At 34.2% G+C, this 19,523-nt stretch overlaps 1 protein-coding gene across 1 annotated transcript; it reads left to right on the forward strand.

The window, feature by feature from the left end:
- Positions 1 to 2,291: 2,291 nt before the first annotated feature.
- Positions 2,292 to 19,234, forward strand: LOC120355897 (endoribonuclease Dicer-like; the record flags this gene model as incomplete). Its single annotated transcript, XM_039444643.1, is given in 6 exon segments — positions 2,292 to 2,443; positions 4,765 to 4,942; positions 5,965 to 6,090; positions 14,663 to 14,847; positions 16,216 to 16,450; positions 19,089 to 19,234. Coding segments are annotated over 6 exon segments (1,022 nt in total), but the record flags the coding sequence as incomplete, so codon positions are not given.
- Between the last annotated feature and the right edge of the window lie 289 nt (positions 19,235 to 19,523).

Raw genomic sequence — 19,523 nt, forward strand, 5'->3', positions numbered from 1 at the left:
TAAAATGTTTAATCATCTTTTATGTTTATGTTAAATTAAATGAAATCTTTTGGTACTCGTTGCTGGCACACAAACTTAGGTTTTGCTGGCAACGCCAATTAAATTTTAAGTTGAAATTTTTATTTTTATTCTGTATAAGTATGAAGTATTTGTTTTATTCATTATTGTTATCTTTATAATTGGCAAATAAATGATTTTGATTTGATTTGATCAGATCATGCTTACACAAGATTAAATTATCATATAACGCTTTCCGGAATTTAGCGCGAGAAAACCAGAAGACATCTAGGCGCCCAAACAAGCTGTTATAAGTTCTTTGCATCCTATTCAATAGTGCATAGAAAATGCATTCAATGAGGCATGCAATTTATAGTCTACACAGCTGCTGATTCTTTATCAAGTTACATTGAGATATTGCATTGCATGCATCATGGCATGCGATTTATAGTCCACTCGACAGCTGATTTATGATGAATAATTCTATAGTCTGATTTTTACTCTAATATTGGCGTATGAAGAATGCTCCTTTTTCCTTCAATATTATCCTTGAAATGCAAAATTTCCAAAAACCTTGTATATACGTCGACGCGCATTTTAAAAAGAAACATACCTGTCAAATTTCATGAAAATCTATTACCGCGTTTCGCCGTAAATGCGCAACATATAAACATTTAAACAATAAGAGAAATGCCAAAACGTCGACTTGAATCTTAGACCTCACTTCGCTCGGTCAAAAAAGGTTTTTACTCTCTTCTTCGTTCTTCTCTGACACAATTAGTTTACTAAATGCTCTCTGGATTCTGTGAATTCTGGCAGCACTATCTCTTCTTCCAAGAGCAATGCTGTAATCTATCGTTTACACACACTCTAGCATCATTATCTTACTACTTGAAAACCATATGCAAGGTACGGTAAATACGTTTCATATCCTGTCAAATGAATATGGTGGCTTGTGATTTGTAATTTTTCTATCTATTTACATTTATAATGGAAAGTTCCATCCGAACCATCAAGGTTTTCAGTTACCCATAGATAAAAAACACATAATAATAATTCTTATCATCCTTTTTGAGGTTTTGCTTGACCACTCTTCCCCTGGGCTCCGACCCCCAAAGGAGAGTGACAAGCGATTTTACCAGAGTGACTGCTCCACATGTCCATGTGGTAAACAATTATACGGGTCCGTTACCATTAAATCGTTTGCCCTGAGTAGACGTAATGAACCAAGGATGACAGCCTTCTGCATTTGACCTACGAGTGCAGTAGCAGCTCTCTCACAGGCTGGAATGATTTATTATTATTATTATATTATTATTATTATTATTATTATTCATTTCATTCATTACATGACAAGTGAGTGTTTATTGCAGTCAAAGTCGGCCTTTGACAAGACTTTGGTGCATTACTAAACTGAAATGTTCAAAAATGATCTCACAATGGATGCTGTGCTGAGAACAACTGCTTTTTCCATGGCATATTTTGCACTTTTCGATATTCCCATTTGACAAAGATTTGCTGACACTTTTCTAGTTACAACTCCAACCGTGGAGATAATGACAGGAACAATTGTGACCTTTTCTTGCATCCAGACATCCTTGATCTCAGCAACCAAGCGAAGGTACTTGGAGACCTTTTCATTATAATACTGGTCTAAGTTGTGGCAGCATGGTATGCCAACATCTATTAGTGTTGTTTCCTTGGTTACCTTATCCATGAGGATGATATCTGGCCTATTATGAGCAACTGTTCTGTCTGTCAGCACCGGCCGATCCCAATATAACTTATGTGTATCATTCTCCAAGACTGGGGATGGCTTGTACGAGTAGTAGGGCAGCTTCTGATTGATGACTTGGTACTTCAGAGTAAGGTCCTGATGCAAGATCCCAGCTACTGCATTGTGGCGCTTTAAATAGTCAGTAGCTGCCAGTGATTGACATGCAGACATGATGTGCTGAATAGTCTCAGGGTTATAATAATAATAATAATAATAATAATTATTATTATAATTGCAAAATCTCAGTAATTTCCATCTAAAAACACATAAAATTGAAACACTCCTGATGATGCGTTATTAGGCATTTTAAGGCTATTAAGCATTGCTAGGCTATTAGGCAGGCTCCATAATATACTCGTAGATTGTGATGCATTAATATTTTTGAAGTGTTATTATGGGTTGCCACTGAATCTCAATTGTACCAATTAGGACTAGTATTATTTGAGGACTAGATGTAATCAAAACTGAATACATTTTGATGTGTGAACTTTCCATCTTATCAATATTATTTTTTTAGGTAATCAATGACGAATTCGTAGCAAGAGACTATCAGGATGAGCTTCTACCTCTGGCTGTCCAAAACAATTGTATTATTTATCTTCCGACCGGTTCTGGAAAGACATTTCTTGCAACTATGATTATTAAACACTTTGGTGCTGATATTGAGAAGTAAGTATTCAACTTTAAAAAAATATCATCAAGCTATAAGCTATGAGAATTTAATTGTTTTGGAATGTTCAAGACTTTTTCTCATTTATATTAGAAAAATATCAGTAATGTAATATTTATTTATTTATTATTTTACAAAGGCGACTTTCTAGAAGTATTTTTAGCCTAGGTGATGATGATGAGACAATGAAGACAATGAGACAAATGATAATACAATGAAGGTAGAGTTATGAATGAATAAAAATTATAGGTTATGCTATCCACTTGAATTGATTTGAGTCTACTTTTCATATACCGGCTGCTAAATAGAGCTTTTTACTCTTTATTTAATTGTACGATCTTTTCAGTTCTCAATCAATCATTTTGTAAAATTATATTGCGACTAAGTAGATGAAACATGTATGTAATATACGTTTATTCATCATAGTTTATTCCGATCAGAATGGATTGAATAGTTAGATGATGACACCGCTTGTTTGACGTTGTGCACTCACATTTAGAATAATCCCAGAACACAGGCTTTGTGTGAATAAACAAGTCTGGGCTGCCCACGCTATTTACAATATCAACCACTGATTTATGGTGATCGGCAACTTCCGTTACGAAGGAATACCACTACATCAATATAAACAAAACTAAAACCGGAATGTGTTTTGGTGAATTATTAATTAATACATTATTGTAAAACCCCCACTGAATTACAAAATTTCCTTTTTTGACAAGCATTTAATTACACAAGATCCATGTGGAGACATCGGTATAATGTTAATCTTATTGTCATGAAAGATAATCATGAAGATAATCAGCTTAAAGCTGTGCGAAACGTTTTACTAATGCTATTTTCTAAGTTTTTCGATTTGTATACTACAGTATCAAGCTATAAAACATTCTAATAATTTTTTTAATCATTACTTTTAGGGCCGGTTTCTGAGCTCGGAGTCAGAAAATTGTCTTTCCAAAACGGGTTGTAGCATAGCCACCTCTAATACAAGGCCCACGATATTGCAACGTCGCAGTGTAGGCCTAGAATCTAATACATGATTAGTGAAAAAGATTTTAAAAAATACCAGCTGATCTTTTTCACCAATCATGTATTAGATTCTAGGCCTACACTGCGACGTTGCAATATCGTAGGCCGGGGTCTTGTATTAGAGGTGGCTATGGTTGTAGTCGTAGTTTTTATTTTATAAAAACTTTATTTTCTTCAGTTTAGTCTTTATTTAGTGTCTTATTTTCTCATTTCTATAATAATTATTGGACACGTTTTTCCTTGACGAAATGAAAGATTCCTAAATAATTCAAAACAGCTGAAACTTTACACTAATATTTCTCTTTATTCTATTTTGTGTTCAATTTGAACCCTTTTGGCCCTTGGAGATACAAGAGCCTAAAGTTTAGATTTTTCAAACATATTATTTCAAATTTAGTTTGAGATAAATTCATGAAGTTTTGAGAATAGGCTACATCATTTTCAAAAAATTATATTCTCTGAAAATAAATTTATTTCATCAACAATACCATGAAGAATGTATCTTCAAAATTTCATAAATCTATTATCTCTTACCGAATTTGAAATTATCTTTCAGATCTTATCTCAAAAACTAATGATCGGATAAAAAAATGCCTGAGAAAATTCTTTTTTGATATCCTGATAGTATCCAAATGAAGGAACTTTGATTAATATCACCAGTATAAAGTTTTTTTAGCCGCTCGCACAGCCTTACCAGCTAATCTGCAATTTTGTCGGCTTTTCGCTAATGAAGATAACTTATTATTTTCTATTCATAATTTATTTGAAGCTGCAAGTTTGTGTTTCTTCAATGCTTCCAAATTTTCTTTAATAACTCAATATTATTCGTTACAATTGGTAATTGAGTGGAATATTTCTAATCAATTTATTAATTCAAGATATCTAAATTCAAAATTTATAGTTTTTATGTTTATTTTGGACTAAAATTTTATAAAAATTGTACATTTGTAATTCTAACCTTATCTTGGACTTTGTCACCTATAAATTTGGAAGAAAAATAGCACAAGGACTACCTTATTATTTTATATTTCAATGTTATTACATTAGTGTCATTTGCTTTGTAAATAAATAAATTTAGACCTATTCACTCTTATAGTCAATACAAGATTCTCTTTTTAACACTGTCTATGGAAAATAATATGAATAAAATCCAACGCCATTTTCACACAAACTAGAATTAACTCTCAATAGCATAAACAAAGTATTGAGTTAACAATAATCAATACTTGGTATATTTTATCAACTTACTAGTATTTGATTTATCATGTCTTTGTTATATTTTGCTTTCAAGGAAATTATCGGAGGGTGGAAAGCGAGCTTTTTTCCTGGTGAATACAGTACAGTTGGTGGAGCAACAGGCTCAATCAATTAAACGCCAAACAACATTCACTGTTGGAGAATACACCGGCCAGACAGGTTGTGATCTCTGGTCCGAACAAATTTGGAAAAGGGAACTGGATAATAAATCGGTTGGTTCTTATTTTCAAGTATCTATTACATATAGTACCAACATTGAGCTAATAATGTTTGTAAATAAACAATAGCTCTTACACTTAACCCTCCAATACAAAACTAAATTATAATTCAACAAGCAATACTCAGTGAAATAAAATAAAACAAAACGATATTTCAAATGAAAAAAGTAAAAAAAAATAATAATATGTGGAATAGTTGAATAAACTTGAAAGTAGAGCATTCTTAAAATGTAAAATAACAAAGATCTGTTGGGAAATAAATACAACATTTATGACGGAATGATAAGATCGAAGAAGCAAAAAAGAGCAATATGGCTACAAACCTTACAAAGCAAGATGAGAAAATAAGGAAATTAATAAATACTTCTAGCATGAAATTAATTAATTTTGACAGAGAAAAAGAGTATTTTTTATATCTGTCTTCAGAGTTTACTTTTAAAGTTGAACCTGATTCTCTTAAAATTAATCTAAAGAAATTAATTTTGAGACTGAATAAATGAATTTATCGAAACTATGAAAAGTATGAAAGCATGAAAAAAAGCTCTCTCACACACACACACACACACACACACACACACACACACACATACACACACACACACACACACACACACACACACATCAACACATGCGCCTGAACAATGATGCACCCCCCGCTAAGCCCAGGGCCAAGGGCTAAGCCCTTGCATAAGATAGGGAAAGACTGTATACGGGAACTGTAAACGAACCAATAACGCAGAATTGATGGCTTTGCTTGGTTTACATTATTGGGCTATGAAATGGTAATCATCCAAATGTTCATAGGCGTAAAATAATCCAAAAAGATGGGAAAAGTAATTATGCATTTAATAAATAATATGTTTTGACAGTAAACAGAGTATATAATAATTGGAAAATTGGATGTTGTAAAAAGTACAACACGCGACTGCCCGTGTGATTGAGTAGGGCGCGACTACCGGAAGGTTAAATGGAGATAGAATATTTTTTAATATTGATATGATTTCGATATTTTGCAGGTAATCGTGATGACATCACAGATATTGCTCAATTTGCTCAGCCACAGTTATTTGAAGTTGTCAAACATTCGTATTATTGTTTTTGACGAGTGTCATAACGCAGTCAAGGACCACCCCATGCGTTGCGTGAGTACCAAAATTCATACAAACAACACCATTTTTTTTCTTGTCCAAATAAATGATTTGAATTGGAAGGTTTCTCATAAAATGCATGAATAGTCAATCATTAAACATGGAACTAAATAGACAAATGCACAATAATAATAGTTTGATAAGTTGCAGTAGCCTACGTAAACTGGAACACATACGTCAACAATACGTAACGAGATTACATCAATATAGCTACATTTGATCAGCGTAAATTTTGAAAAAGATTAAAACCATCCTAATGGTTATTTATATATACATTAATTTTTTATTATTTCACTCTAATATTTTCTATGTACGGCTTTCTTTGTGTAGTTAATAGTACACGAGGTTGATAGGATGATTTGCTCATAAATGGTTCTTTATATTTCGCTCGAAGTTGTACAGCAACTCGTGCCTACGCACAGTTTTTATTCCTATGTAGGCACATTTCCACGAAATTGTAAATTATTTTTTAGTTGTTACACTTTAATCATTGTGTATGATGTAGTAGCCTATTATAGAATCATCAATCGAGAAATCATCAAGACATGTCTTAGGCGAGACTATCGTTACCCATCTAATCTTGTTTACCAAGAGTTTCAAGTTTTTAATATTAGACAGCTTTACATACGAGTTGATATGATAAACCATATGTTTTCGTTGTCATTGATTCATTCATAAAAATCAAATGTTGTTGATCCGTTACTAGTAGAAAGTCATGTTCAATTTTATTTGATTAAAGCTCTACAAATGAAGAGTTTACTTATTTCAATTAAATCAAATAAAATGCCGACAAAGAAAAAGACAAAAACGATTGAAAACCGTAACTACGAAGAAGATAAGATGGAATCACATATTGACAAGTTTCTCAAGCCAAAGGAATTATCTATCGACCCAGATTCGCCTACGGCAGAGAGAGAGTGGAAACATTGGAAAAAGACGTTCAAAAATTTCTTAGAAGGAACGACAACCAAAGACAAAATGAAAATATTGGTAAACTTCTTATCACCTGCTTTATACGAAATTGTGGAAAGCTATACTTCATATGAAGAAACTATATCCATGTTGGAAGATATGTTCGTTAAACCAAAGAACGAAATTTATGCACGATACTGCCTTGCTAATGCAAAACAACAAATAGGTGAGTCCATTGATCACTACTATTCTGAACTAAAAAGATTAAGCTTATCATGTAACTTCACTAGAGTGTCAGCCGAAGAAAACAAAAACGAGCATATTAGAGATGCTCTTGTTTCAGGGTATGTTCTATTGAAATTAAAGAGAAACTTTTTCAACAAGGAGATTTGAGTCTACAAGAAACCGTTTCCCAAGCACGTGTTCTTGAATCCGCAAAAACATATGCCGACTCCTTTAAAAGTACTTGTTATACAAACTCTGTTGAAGAAAATAAAAACATAAGCTTGAGTGAATCTTTCTCAGATGTTAATGCTGTAACCCAAAATCGACAGGCAATTGTAGAGAAATCCGTTCAATGCCAACGTTGCGGATATAAAAAACACTCAAATTCTCAAGAATGTCCTGCAATAGGAAAGACTTGTCATAAATGTTCCCGAATTGGACACTTTTCCCATGTGTGTAAAAGGCTCAAAGAAAAACTAACTCTTGGTGGAGGCCATGATAAAACCATGTTCCCTTTTCAATGACTTGACTCCCGATTGCCACCCAATAACTACCCGATCCAGAAGACACCCACAAGATGACTATGAATTCATGAAGAATGAGGTCAATCGCCTCCTTACAGAAGGAATAATTGAGGAAAGCCAGTCCAGTTGGCGTGCCAGCCTTTCATTGTAACCAATGGACAGAAGAAACGATGGTCATAGACTATTCACAGACTATTAATAAATTCACAAATTTAGACGCATACCCTCTCCCATTGATCGAAGATCTTGTAAACACAATTGCCAAGTACAACTTTTTAGTACTGTAGATTTCAAGTCAGCTTACCATCAAATACCGATTCTTGAGAATGAACGACATTATACTGCCTTTGAAGTAGGCCGGAAACTTTATCAGTTCAAACGAATACCATTCGGAGTAACCAATGGAGTAGCTGCCTTCCAACGTACAATAAACGGACTTATAGAAAGAGAGAATTTGAACGACTGCTTTGCCTATTTGGATGATGTTGTCATTTGCGGTTCAGATCAAGAAGAACATGACAGAAATCTTTAGAAATTTCAACAAGTAATTGAATTGTATGGCTTGACTATAATGAAGAAAAATGTAAATTTTCAAAAAAATCATTGAAGTTCTTGGGTATGAGATAAAACATGGAGAAATTAAACCTGACCCAGAACGCCTTGCACCACTCATGAACTTTCCACCCCCAAGAAATGCTAAAGAAATGAAACGACTCATGGGATTACTAGCTCATTACTCCCGATGGATTAAAAACTTTTCTCAAAAGATTCACCCCCTTGTCCACATACAGAAATTCCCTCTATCTCAAGATCAGATGGAAACTTTGGAATTGTTGAAAAATGAAATTGCTTCCGCGGTACTGCTCTTTGTTGATGAAAATGTACCATTCATAATTGAGACAGATGCATCAGATTTTGCAATTGGTGCAACATTAACACAAAATTCTCGACCAGTAGCCTTTTTCTCACTAACTTTTTCCCAAAGTGAAACCAGGCATTCAGCTGTTGAGAAAGAAGCCTATGCCATTGTGGAGTCTATAAGAAAATGGAGACACTATTTACTACGAAAACAATTCACTTTGATCACTGACCAAAAATCAGTCACATTCATGTTTGGCACTCAACACAATAGAAAAATAAAAAATGAAAAGATACAAAGGTGGCGCCTAGAATTATCTGAATACAATTCAACATAGTCTACAGACCTGGAAAAGAAAAGCACCAGCTGATGCACTCTCTCGTATATGTATTACAGCTGGTTGTTCAACATTGAACTCAGCTTTGGCAAAATACCATGATGAACTTTGTCACCCTGGTGTAACTCGTTTCTACCACTGGCTCAGAATGAAAAATCTCCCCTATACTGTAGATGATGTAAGGAAAATTTGCTCCAATTGTGCAATTTGCTCTGAAATAAAACCACAGTATATGAAGACAAAAGGAAATCTCATAAAGGCAACAAAACCTTTTGAACGAATTAATATGGACTTCAAAGGACCCGTACAATCAAAAACAAGAAATAAATACCTACTGGTGATGGTTGATGAGTACTCAAGATTCCCTTTTGTATTTCCTTGTCCAGACATGACTGCGAGAACAGTCATAAATTGCCTGGTCTCATTAATATCAATGTTTGGCCTTCCAAGCTATATTCACACAGACAGAGGAACATCCTTCATGTCAACTGAGTTGAAGAGCTTTCTTGGCTCAAAAGGGATAGCAACTAGTAGATCAACGCCTTACAATCCGAGAGGGAATGGTCAAGTAGAGCGATATAATGGAATTATATGGAAAGCAATAACACTAGCTTTAAGATCACGAGGACTTGATTCAAATCGATGGGAGGAAGTGTTGCCTGATGCACTTCACTCTATTCGATCTCTTTTGTGTACTACAACAAATTGCACCCCTCATGAACGAATGTTCCTACACATGAGATCCTCAACAAATGGACAGTCACTACCATCTTGGCTAATGAGCCCAGGACCAGTTTGGCTGAAGAAAATGAACCGAAATTCAAAGCAAGATTCATCAGTAGAAGAAGTTGAATTGATTGAGGCAAACCCAGAGTATGCTCACATTCGTCGCCCTGATGGACAAGAGTCCACTGTGTCGCTCCGTCATCTTGCCCCTAAGATAACACGAAAATCTAGCCGGGTAGAATGATATGATAAACCATATGTTTTCGATGTCATTGATTCATTCATAAAAATCAAATGTTGTTGATCCGTTACTAGTAGAAAGTCATGTTCAATTTTATTTGATTAAAGCTCTACAAATGAAGAGTTTACTTATTTCACGAGTTTTAATGAATTACATATACTACAACAAACACTCCATTTTCAATAATTTAGTTCATACTCATAATACAAGAAATCTAATTAACTTTGGTATTGTTCATCCCCGACTCTACGTAACTGCTTTAAAAATAATGGTAAATACATCTGTCATATATTGTATAGAAACGTTCCCAATCATTCAAAACAGTCTGAAAATGACAGTATTAACACCTACAAGCAACATTTGAGTAGATGGTTATTAGAAATTGGCAGGGATGCTGCAGAGCAACTGATTCGATCCACCTTCTTATACAGAACTTGATCTCATAGTGAATTTGCCATTTATAATGAGTATTATAGCCTTTAAGCTACTATTTATATATTTGTCTGTATATACTAATAACCAGTGTAATAGTGTGAATATTGAGTGGGTATTATTGTAGTTGTTTTTGTGTATCTTATATTATTTTTCAGGTTTTTGAACTGGAATGAATTTTGATTCTAACTGTATGTTGAACCCTGCGTTTTTAAGTCTGAGAATTGACTCTGTCTTGTTTGAATTTGCTAACTTGTTGCTTAGTTGTCGAAATTAAAGCAATTTTCGTGCATTTTTCAAATGCAGTTTCAATTTCTTGTCAAAAAAGCTACTGTATTTGGGAACACTATTGACCTTTTTGCAGCTTTTGCTTTTCCACTGGAAGTTATGCTCAACGCTCGTGGAGGGGGAATAATTTTCAGTGAAAAGGCCACAGTTGGTATTGAGACGCGAACGAAAAATCATGTAACGGTGCGCGAGCCTCGGTCCTCTGAATGGTTCTGTTGCCCATCCAGAGGGACAAATTGAAAAGTTTTTCATTATCAGTACTTTGTAGTTTGTGTAGTAATCTAAAATTGATAGAATCAGTAGATGTAAAATTAAATAGTTATTGTGTGCGTGAATTTAAGTAAAGTGTAGTAAGTTTCATAACGTCTGAGTTCATTGAGTTTTGGATTATGTGTTCTCAAAAGTAAAGTTTAGATATTGTTAAAATGGTGAGTGCCAAACTCTTGTTATTTTCGTATCATAGCTCAAAACTTAGTACATAGAATGACCGAGGCCCGAATTTAGTTGCAGCAAGTTAGCAGGTTCCCAAAATGTATAGATCAAAAATGGAGTATGACTTCTTGACCTGAATCGATTGCTGAATAACTTTGTTCTGTTTGAAAATTTGACATGTTACCTGACTCTTATTAATTCGTTCTACCTATTTAGAGTTCAATAAACCTGAAGTTAAATTTTAAAAGTATTTTCATTGAAGTTCCTGGCTCGTAGTTACTAGTTGCTAGAATAGGTGACAATGATGATAATCTGTGCATTTGAATGAACGAATCCACTGAAAGCTCCCAACCAATCAAGTATTCAAATACCGGTAGATGAATTGATAGCAGTAAACTTTAGCAAATATTATAAAAGAGAAGAAACAACCCCCCTCCGTTTACATTGGTGGCCAGCGGTGGTTTAGTCTGCAAGAATGACTATCGAACCACATGTATATATTTCATATTTGGAAGATTAACTCAATAGAGACACATATGTCACCGGTTGCAGAAATGATGTCAGGTGTGGTGTAGGGTTAAAAATACGTCCATCGATTACACCAGTATGGAATTTCATTGTGTGCAATATATATTCTTGATTTGCTGATGAATGTTAGTAGATTCAATTACAATAGTTTTAATTATAATATGTACAAAACATGAGAACATAATCTCAATCAACTTGAAAAAACTCACTCTCCACTCACAGACACAAGTCTTTGTGGAAGGTATTCACTGTTAAATGTGTAAATGAATTTTATATATTTGTATTATGTTTTGTGAATAATATTTGATTTGATAGAATATCTCATCAATTGCAGTTTATTTTTGTATATCTTTTATTACTATTTAATTTTATAAAACTTTAAAGTGACACGCACAATGTGCGATACCAGCACGAAACGGACGTCGCCACTTCAAAGAATGTGAGTGCTTTTTCACTTTAAAGTTTTATACAATTAAATAGTAATAATAATGTTGGAAACAAGATGGATAACCAACAACAAATATCTTTTATATTTTAATTATTAAGAACTGTAACATTTATAATCTTTGAAATGATTTTTTTTTTGTTTTATTTTACAATTTAACGTTGGAAACTCAGTAATGAAGAAGAAAGTATCCCCAGCAGCCAGGCCAGCATCTCACAAGTTTCAGCCTGAGAAATCTGATAGGAAGAGAAAGATAGCTCTTTCTCTTAAATCACGTTTCCGTATTGGCCATGTGAGTTCTTTCTACATTCAAGGTGTGGCATATGGTAAGGTCAAGCTGTGATTTATAGTATAATCTTAAATAAATATAGGCTACATATTTATTATCATGTTGTGCATCATGTAGCATAATTATGCTATATGCTGTTGTAACGTTTTAACGCTTGGCATCTTTTTTGGAGCTGTCGATAAAAACAGATTTTAGCTGTATTAGGCTGTGCAAAGGCTAAAAATAAACTTTCTACTGGTGATATTTTTCAAAGTTTTTCGATTTGTATATCATCAAGCTATCAAAATAAAAATGTTTTTACAAGTAAACATTTTTTTCCCGATCATTACTTTTTGAGATATGAGCGCCTAAAGTTTTAATTTTTGGGACAGACATTTTAAATTCGGTTAGAGATAAATCCATGAGATTCAGAGGATATATTCTTCATGGTATTGTTGATCTAGTAAAACAAAAAAATTCTTAAAATATCAATTTTTGAGAAAGCTATTCAATTTACCAAAAATAACTTCTAGTTGAGTTATTTTTGGTAATTTGAATAACTTTCTCAAAAATTGATATTTTGTTGATCTAGTAAAACAGAAATTTTCTTAAAATATCAATTCTTGAGAAAGTTATTCAATTTACCAAAAATAACTTCTAGTTGAGTTATTTTTGGTGATTTGAATAACTTTCTCAAAAATTGATATTTTGTTGATCTAGTAAACCAGAAACTTCCTTAAAATATCAATTTTTGAGAAAGCTATTCAATTTACTGTAACCGGTGACATATTTGTCTCTATTGAGTTAACCTTCCAAAATATGAAATATATAAGAATACATGTGGTTTGATAGACATTCTTGCAGTCTATAACCACCGCTGCGCACCAATGTAGACGGAGGGGGGGGTTGTTTCTTCTCTTCTACATAATATTTCTATATAAATATTCTATATAATATTTGCTAAAGTTTACTGCTATCAAATCATCTACCGGTATTTGAATTCTTGATTGGTTGGGAGCTTTCAGTGGATTCGTTCATTCAAATGAACAGATTATCATCATTATCTAATTGTCACCTATTTTAGCAACTACCAACTACGAGCCAGGAACTTCAATGAAAAATACTAATAAAATTCAACTTCGGGTTTATTGAACTCTAAATAGGTAGAACGAATTAATAAAAGTCAGGTAACATGTCAAATTTTCAAACAGAACAAAGTGATTCAGCAATTGATTCACAAAAAAATATATTCAATTCCAATCTACACATTTTGGGAACCTGCTAACTTGCTGCATTTAAATTTGGGCCTCGGTCATTCTATGAAATTAAATTTTGAGCTTAATAAGAAAAACAACAAAAGTTCGGCACTCACCATTTTAACAATATTTAAACGGACTCTTCAGAAACACTCACATACGCTTTAATAAAACTCACTATACTTGAACTCGATAATTTTCTGATTCTACTCCTAACTATATAAAATTTGGTTCCCTATTCATCTAGATAAAAATTACTGATAGCTGGAAACTTAACAATTTGTCCCTCTGAATGGGAAATGGGCCCAATCAGAGGACCGAGGCTCGCAACCGTTACATGTTTTCCCAGTTACGTCTCAATTCGAACTGAGGCCTTTTCACTGAAAATTATTCCCCCTCCACGAGCGTTGAGCATAACTTCCAGTGGAAAAGCCAAAGCTGCAAAAAGGTCAATCGTCGTACAATTCCCAAATACAGTAGCTTTTTCGACAAGAAATTGAAACTGCATTTGAAAAATGCACGAAAATTGCTTTAATTTCGACAACTAAGCAACAAGTTAGCAAATTCAAACAAGACAGAGTCAATTCTCAGACTAAAACGCAGGGTTCAACATACAGTAAAAATCAAAGTTCATTCCAGTTCAAAAACCTGAAAAATAATATAAGATACACAAAAACAACTACAATAATACCCACTCAATATTCACACTATTACATTACCAAAAATAACTTCTAGTTGAGTTATTTTTGGTAATTTGAATAACTTTTTCAAAAATTGATATTTTAAGAAATTTTTTGTTTTACTAGATCAACAATACCATGAAGAATTTATACTTCAAATCTCATGGATTTATCTATTACAGAATTTGAAATGCTCTGTCCTGGAAATTTAAACTTTAGCCGCTCATATCTCAAAAATTAATGATCAGAAAAAAATGTTTTCCTGAGAAAACTTTTTCATTTTGATAGCTTGATGATATACAAATTGAAAAAATTTGAAAAATATCACCAGTAGGAAGTTTATTTTTAGTTTTTGCACAGCCATAAACATGCTGCATGGTGAGTTGTTCATGCTGTTTGTTATTTTTGCTCAGATCATGAAGTTTTTCGAAAATGTGCCTGCGTCACAGCAGCCCCATGTGGTGGGCCTGACCGGGTCTCTGCTCAATTCCACCATCGACGAAGGAAAAGTGAACGAGTATATTCGTGAATTGGAAGCAACTTTCCTGAGCAGGATCATCACTTCCGTCAATGAAAACATGGCTCTTGCCATTGCGAGGTTAGTGAACAATGCTCAATCAATGAATAAAAACATGTTTAATGATACTGTAATAGTGTGAAATTAAGTGGGTAATTACTACATTATTTGTAGTTGTTTTTGTGTATCTTATATAATTATATAATAAGATAATTATATAACTACTTATATAATTACACTATTAATGATACTGTAATAGTGTGAAATTTAGTGGGTAATTACTACATTATTTGTAGTTGTTTTTCTGTATCTTATATTACTTTTCCTACAGTTACCTTGAAAAGTGACCATTCCTGCACTGATTATAGAACGCAAAGAATCACTTTTCCGCTCTAGTGCGCAAAGTATTACTTTGCGTACTCTTAATACTTTGCGTATTATCTTGCAGCCATCCCAATCAGCTGTTGACTTTGTTGGCGTGTATTTTGAATGCAAATTTGTTTTATCTATATTTTTTCTGATTTTCAAATAAATAAAAAATAGAACTTATTAAATTATACATTTTGAATATTATTAATTATTTCAAATAATTTTTTTTCATTCATAAATTGATTGGTTGAAAAATTATTTAGAAATTAAGATTTACTCAAAATATTCAAATTTTCAAATTAATTGGATTAATTTAATTTTTTTATATGAATAAATTATCGATTATTAATTTTCAATTGGATTATCAAGTTTAAAATAAATTAAAGTTGTTATTAATTACAAAATTATACAGACAAACATTTGATGGATTTCAGCCATCATTTTACCCATAATCAACCACTTCTCATATTCTATAACTGTAGGAAAAATTCAATGTGAAATACATGCGCAAAGTTCCTCTGCTGCACTGAAGAAACCATTCCGCCCTCGCCTACGGCTCGTGCGTAAACGTTTCTTTCGAAGCAGCAAACTGTCACTTTGCGCACTAGTTTATTTATTTATTTATCTATTTATTAGAACAGTCACAAACACGATATTTGGAAAGAGAAACAGGCAATTGCCCAAAACTTCTTCAATTCCTTGATTTTGGCACATAAATAGTCCAAAGTGAGGTTAAGTTTAAAATTTCTGTTTTCACCAAAGATTAACACTCAGAGAATACGTATTCGAGATATGACTGATTAGTTGCAAAAATAACTATTTTGAATCATCCGGTATTATCTATTTTTTGGCTTAAACAATGTTTGAAAAAATATCACATCGGAAGCCAATTCTTGTGACTCAATCTCAATTAGTGGTCGATCTGGCAAAACAAATTAGTTCTCATTTTGGGTGGGGTGGGGGGATACATCCCCACATCCCTCCTCCCTCCTCGACACGTCACTGCTTTCAGGTAGTCCTAGCTGTACTCAGTGTATGCTTTTTATATAAAATAAAATTGAATTGATAATTTACCCATAGGTATTCCACTGATCCACAACAAGAGATGGTTGCATTTTCTCCTGGAACCCATATGAGAAGTGAATTATGCACAAGCATCAATATTGTGTTGGATTCAGCTATAAGGAATGTTACTCTATTCAATTTGAAAATGGAAGAGGACTTTGTACCTCTGAAGCCGTCCATACATGCGATTGCAATGGAGGAGAATAATAAATTGAACAAGAAACTGGCCAACATGATCGTCGATATCAAGGTTTGTTACATTTTGTTGTTACATACAGTTGTGGCCTCGTAGCTTTGCCTCTGTGACCTTGAAACGCCATACAGGCAAGGTGTGGTTCGCGGGGTAATATCCTCGTGGGAACGCGCCAACTAGTCTCCCCGACTGCTAGTCTCCTCTCTCAGGAGCTCAGTTGACGCCGTCAGTAAATCCCCTCGCATGTGGTTTTAAAAGGAGCTCAAGGGCCGGTTTCCGAGCTCGGGATTTAGCTAAGTCCTAGACTCCTAAACAGCTGGAGTCAGAAAATTGGCTTTCCAAAACGGGGCGTAGTCGCAGCTTTTATAACAGTAGTTGTAGTTTTTATTTTCTCATCTCTATAAATTGGAAACGTTTTTCCTTGACGAAATTAGACATTCCTAAATAATTCAAAATAGCTGAAACTTTACACTATTTTCTGTTTATTTTATTTTGTGTTCAATTTTCTAGTTATTCGAATTTAATTCAAACGTGACTATGACAATGACTGCGACTACGCCCCGTTTTGGAAAACCAATTTTCTGACTCCAGCTGTTTAAAGTCTAGAACTTAGCTAAATCCCGAGTTCGGAAACCGGCCCTTGAGCTCCTTTTAAAACCACATTCGAGGGGATTTACTGACGGCGTCAACTGAGCTCCTGAGAGAGGAGCTTTACTGACGGGAAGCTTGGTTATCGTCTACGGTCCCGACTAGTCCCCTCTAAACCAGTAGGGGATTTACTGTCGGGGAGACTAGTTGACGCTAGCGTGCAATGAGCTTGGTTGTTGTCACCGGAGCCCGACAACCAAGCTCCTCGCTCGCTCTGAGTGCCGGAGTTTTCCCGAGTAAACTGACATATATATTTCATGGACTTAGGTACTCTATGGATTTTCTCAAATCATTTTCTTGAGGTTGCTTATAAATGAGGGTGGGTGGTTGCTGGAAAAGGTGTTTGGTAGAGGGATTGGAGGAGACGACATGGAACAGATCCTTAAGGACAGGTTTGAGGTTTTCAATTCCAGGGAAGTAGGTGGTACAGAGCTTTGGAGTTTGTGGGATTTATATATATTATACAACACATCCACAAATTTCAGCTGTATGAAAAAGGTGCAATTTATTTTTATAAGGCTTGTATCAAATCATAAAAAATGGAAATTGAGTGAGACATGTTGAGAATATATATGAAATTAAAACTCATATATGAGTTAAAAATATGTGATATAAAATGGTAATAAAAAATTAGTCAAGGTAAGCAATGATATACTGTATATGTTATATTCTATGCATACATGCAGGAATCACTTGCGAGACGTACAAACTCATTCTGAAACTGCTTGCCAATTCAATAAGGAACATTTCCAAGTCAGTTGAATTCAGAAAGAGAAATAGTTTATTTTTTCAATTTTATGTTTGCAGTGATAGAAGTGACTACTTCAAAAAGCTTTTCTTGTAATAATCGAATTCATAGAATGTGTACAACAGTATCTGTGATTGTACTACTTCCCCGCCCGCTTCAAGCTGGTTCTAATGTTCAATAGGGTATTAGCTGTCCGGGAGACTAGTTGTCGGGTACGATCACGACAACCAGACCCCTCATAGGCCTATCCAGCAGGGGATTTACTGTCGAGGAGCTTAGTTGTTGTGAGCGTGTGAGCGTGTTAGTTGTCGGCGACAACTAAGCTCCTTCGTTCTAGTAGGGGATTTACTGTCGGGGAGACTAGTTGACGGCAATGGTATATTTTTGCCAGGGCATTTACTGACGCCTGTGATAAAAATAGCGAGGAGACTAGTTGTCGGGGAGACAGGTTGACGGTGACCCTTATTATTATTGACCGAGAGAAGTTAGGTCTAAGATTCAAGTCGACGGTTTTGTATTTCTCTTTATGTTTATATTTATTACCCGCATTTACGGCGAAACGCGGCAATAGATTTTCATGAAATTTGACATTTATGTTCCTTTTTGAATTTCGCGTCGACGTATATATAGGGTTTTTTTTTGAAATTTTGCATTCTAAGGATAATACAAAGGGAAAAAGAGTCTCCTTCTAACGCCAATATTACCGTAAAAATCAGACTATAGAATTATCCATCATAAATCAGCTGTCGAGTGGATTATCAATAATTATTGCAAGCAATAGCGCATGCAATTAATATTTCAATGTAACTAGGTAAAAAATCAGCTTCTGTGTGGACTATTAATTGCGTGCCTCATTGAAGGCAATTTTTATGCATTAATAAAAGAACTAGGCTATTGATTGCATGCAATAACGCATGCAATTAACTAAAATAAACATAGTATTGTCTCTCGACCTTTCTCTGCTTTGAACTCGGGCTGACCTGTTGCCAGTATGTCTTGAAGGAGATTAGCTTTTGATTAGATTTTTGATACACCAACCCCAACAGCCATTAGCCGTTTTCACGCCGATATCTCGCCGAAACGACATACAGTCAGGATTTATTCTGATGGACAGTATAAGAGGAGGCTGTGGTTTATAACTGCGCGAGGTCTACTGTTCACAGAACTACTATTTATTATTGTGTATAAGTTATTACTTTATAACAACCGAAACATCCGCATAAGAAGTCAATGGATGCTAATGTGAAATGAAATGTATGTGTTTGATATTTGATGTATATTAATGAATGATGATTCCAGTATCAAATGGAGAATCTGGGAGCATATGGAGCTTACAAGGCTGCTCTAGCAATGATGATTCTGCTAGAACGAAAAAAAAGATCGGCGCAACTTCGAAAACATGCGGCTGCTTTCCAGTACCTTTGCACTATGTTGACTCTTGTAAGGTATGTAACTTAGTCGAACCACTTATTTAAATAGGATATAACACCTTAAAATACACTTGAATCACCTCCCAAGGCTCACTATCTTAATTAATATGTTTCTTAACCTTCCGGCAGTCACGCTGTTGTAAAAAGTACAACAGTGTCAGGTTTTTTTGCTGCACAAAACTATTCATTTATTTATTTATTCATTGTCACATTACATCAAGTCTTTGAGTTTCACTCATATGACTGGTGACATGTCAATATTACTAAATCTAAATTATTATATAATTACTATACAGTATTGTCA

This window comes from Nilaparvata lugens, unplaced genomic scaffold (genome assembly GCF_014356525.2).
Source record: "Nilaparvata lugens isolate BPH unplaced genomic scaffold, ASM1435652v1 scaffold5152, whole genome shotgun sequence".
NCBI classification, from domain to species: Eukaryota; Metazoa; Arthropoda; class Insecta; order Hemiptera; family Delphacidae; genus Nilaparvata; species Nilaparvata lugens.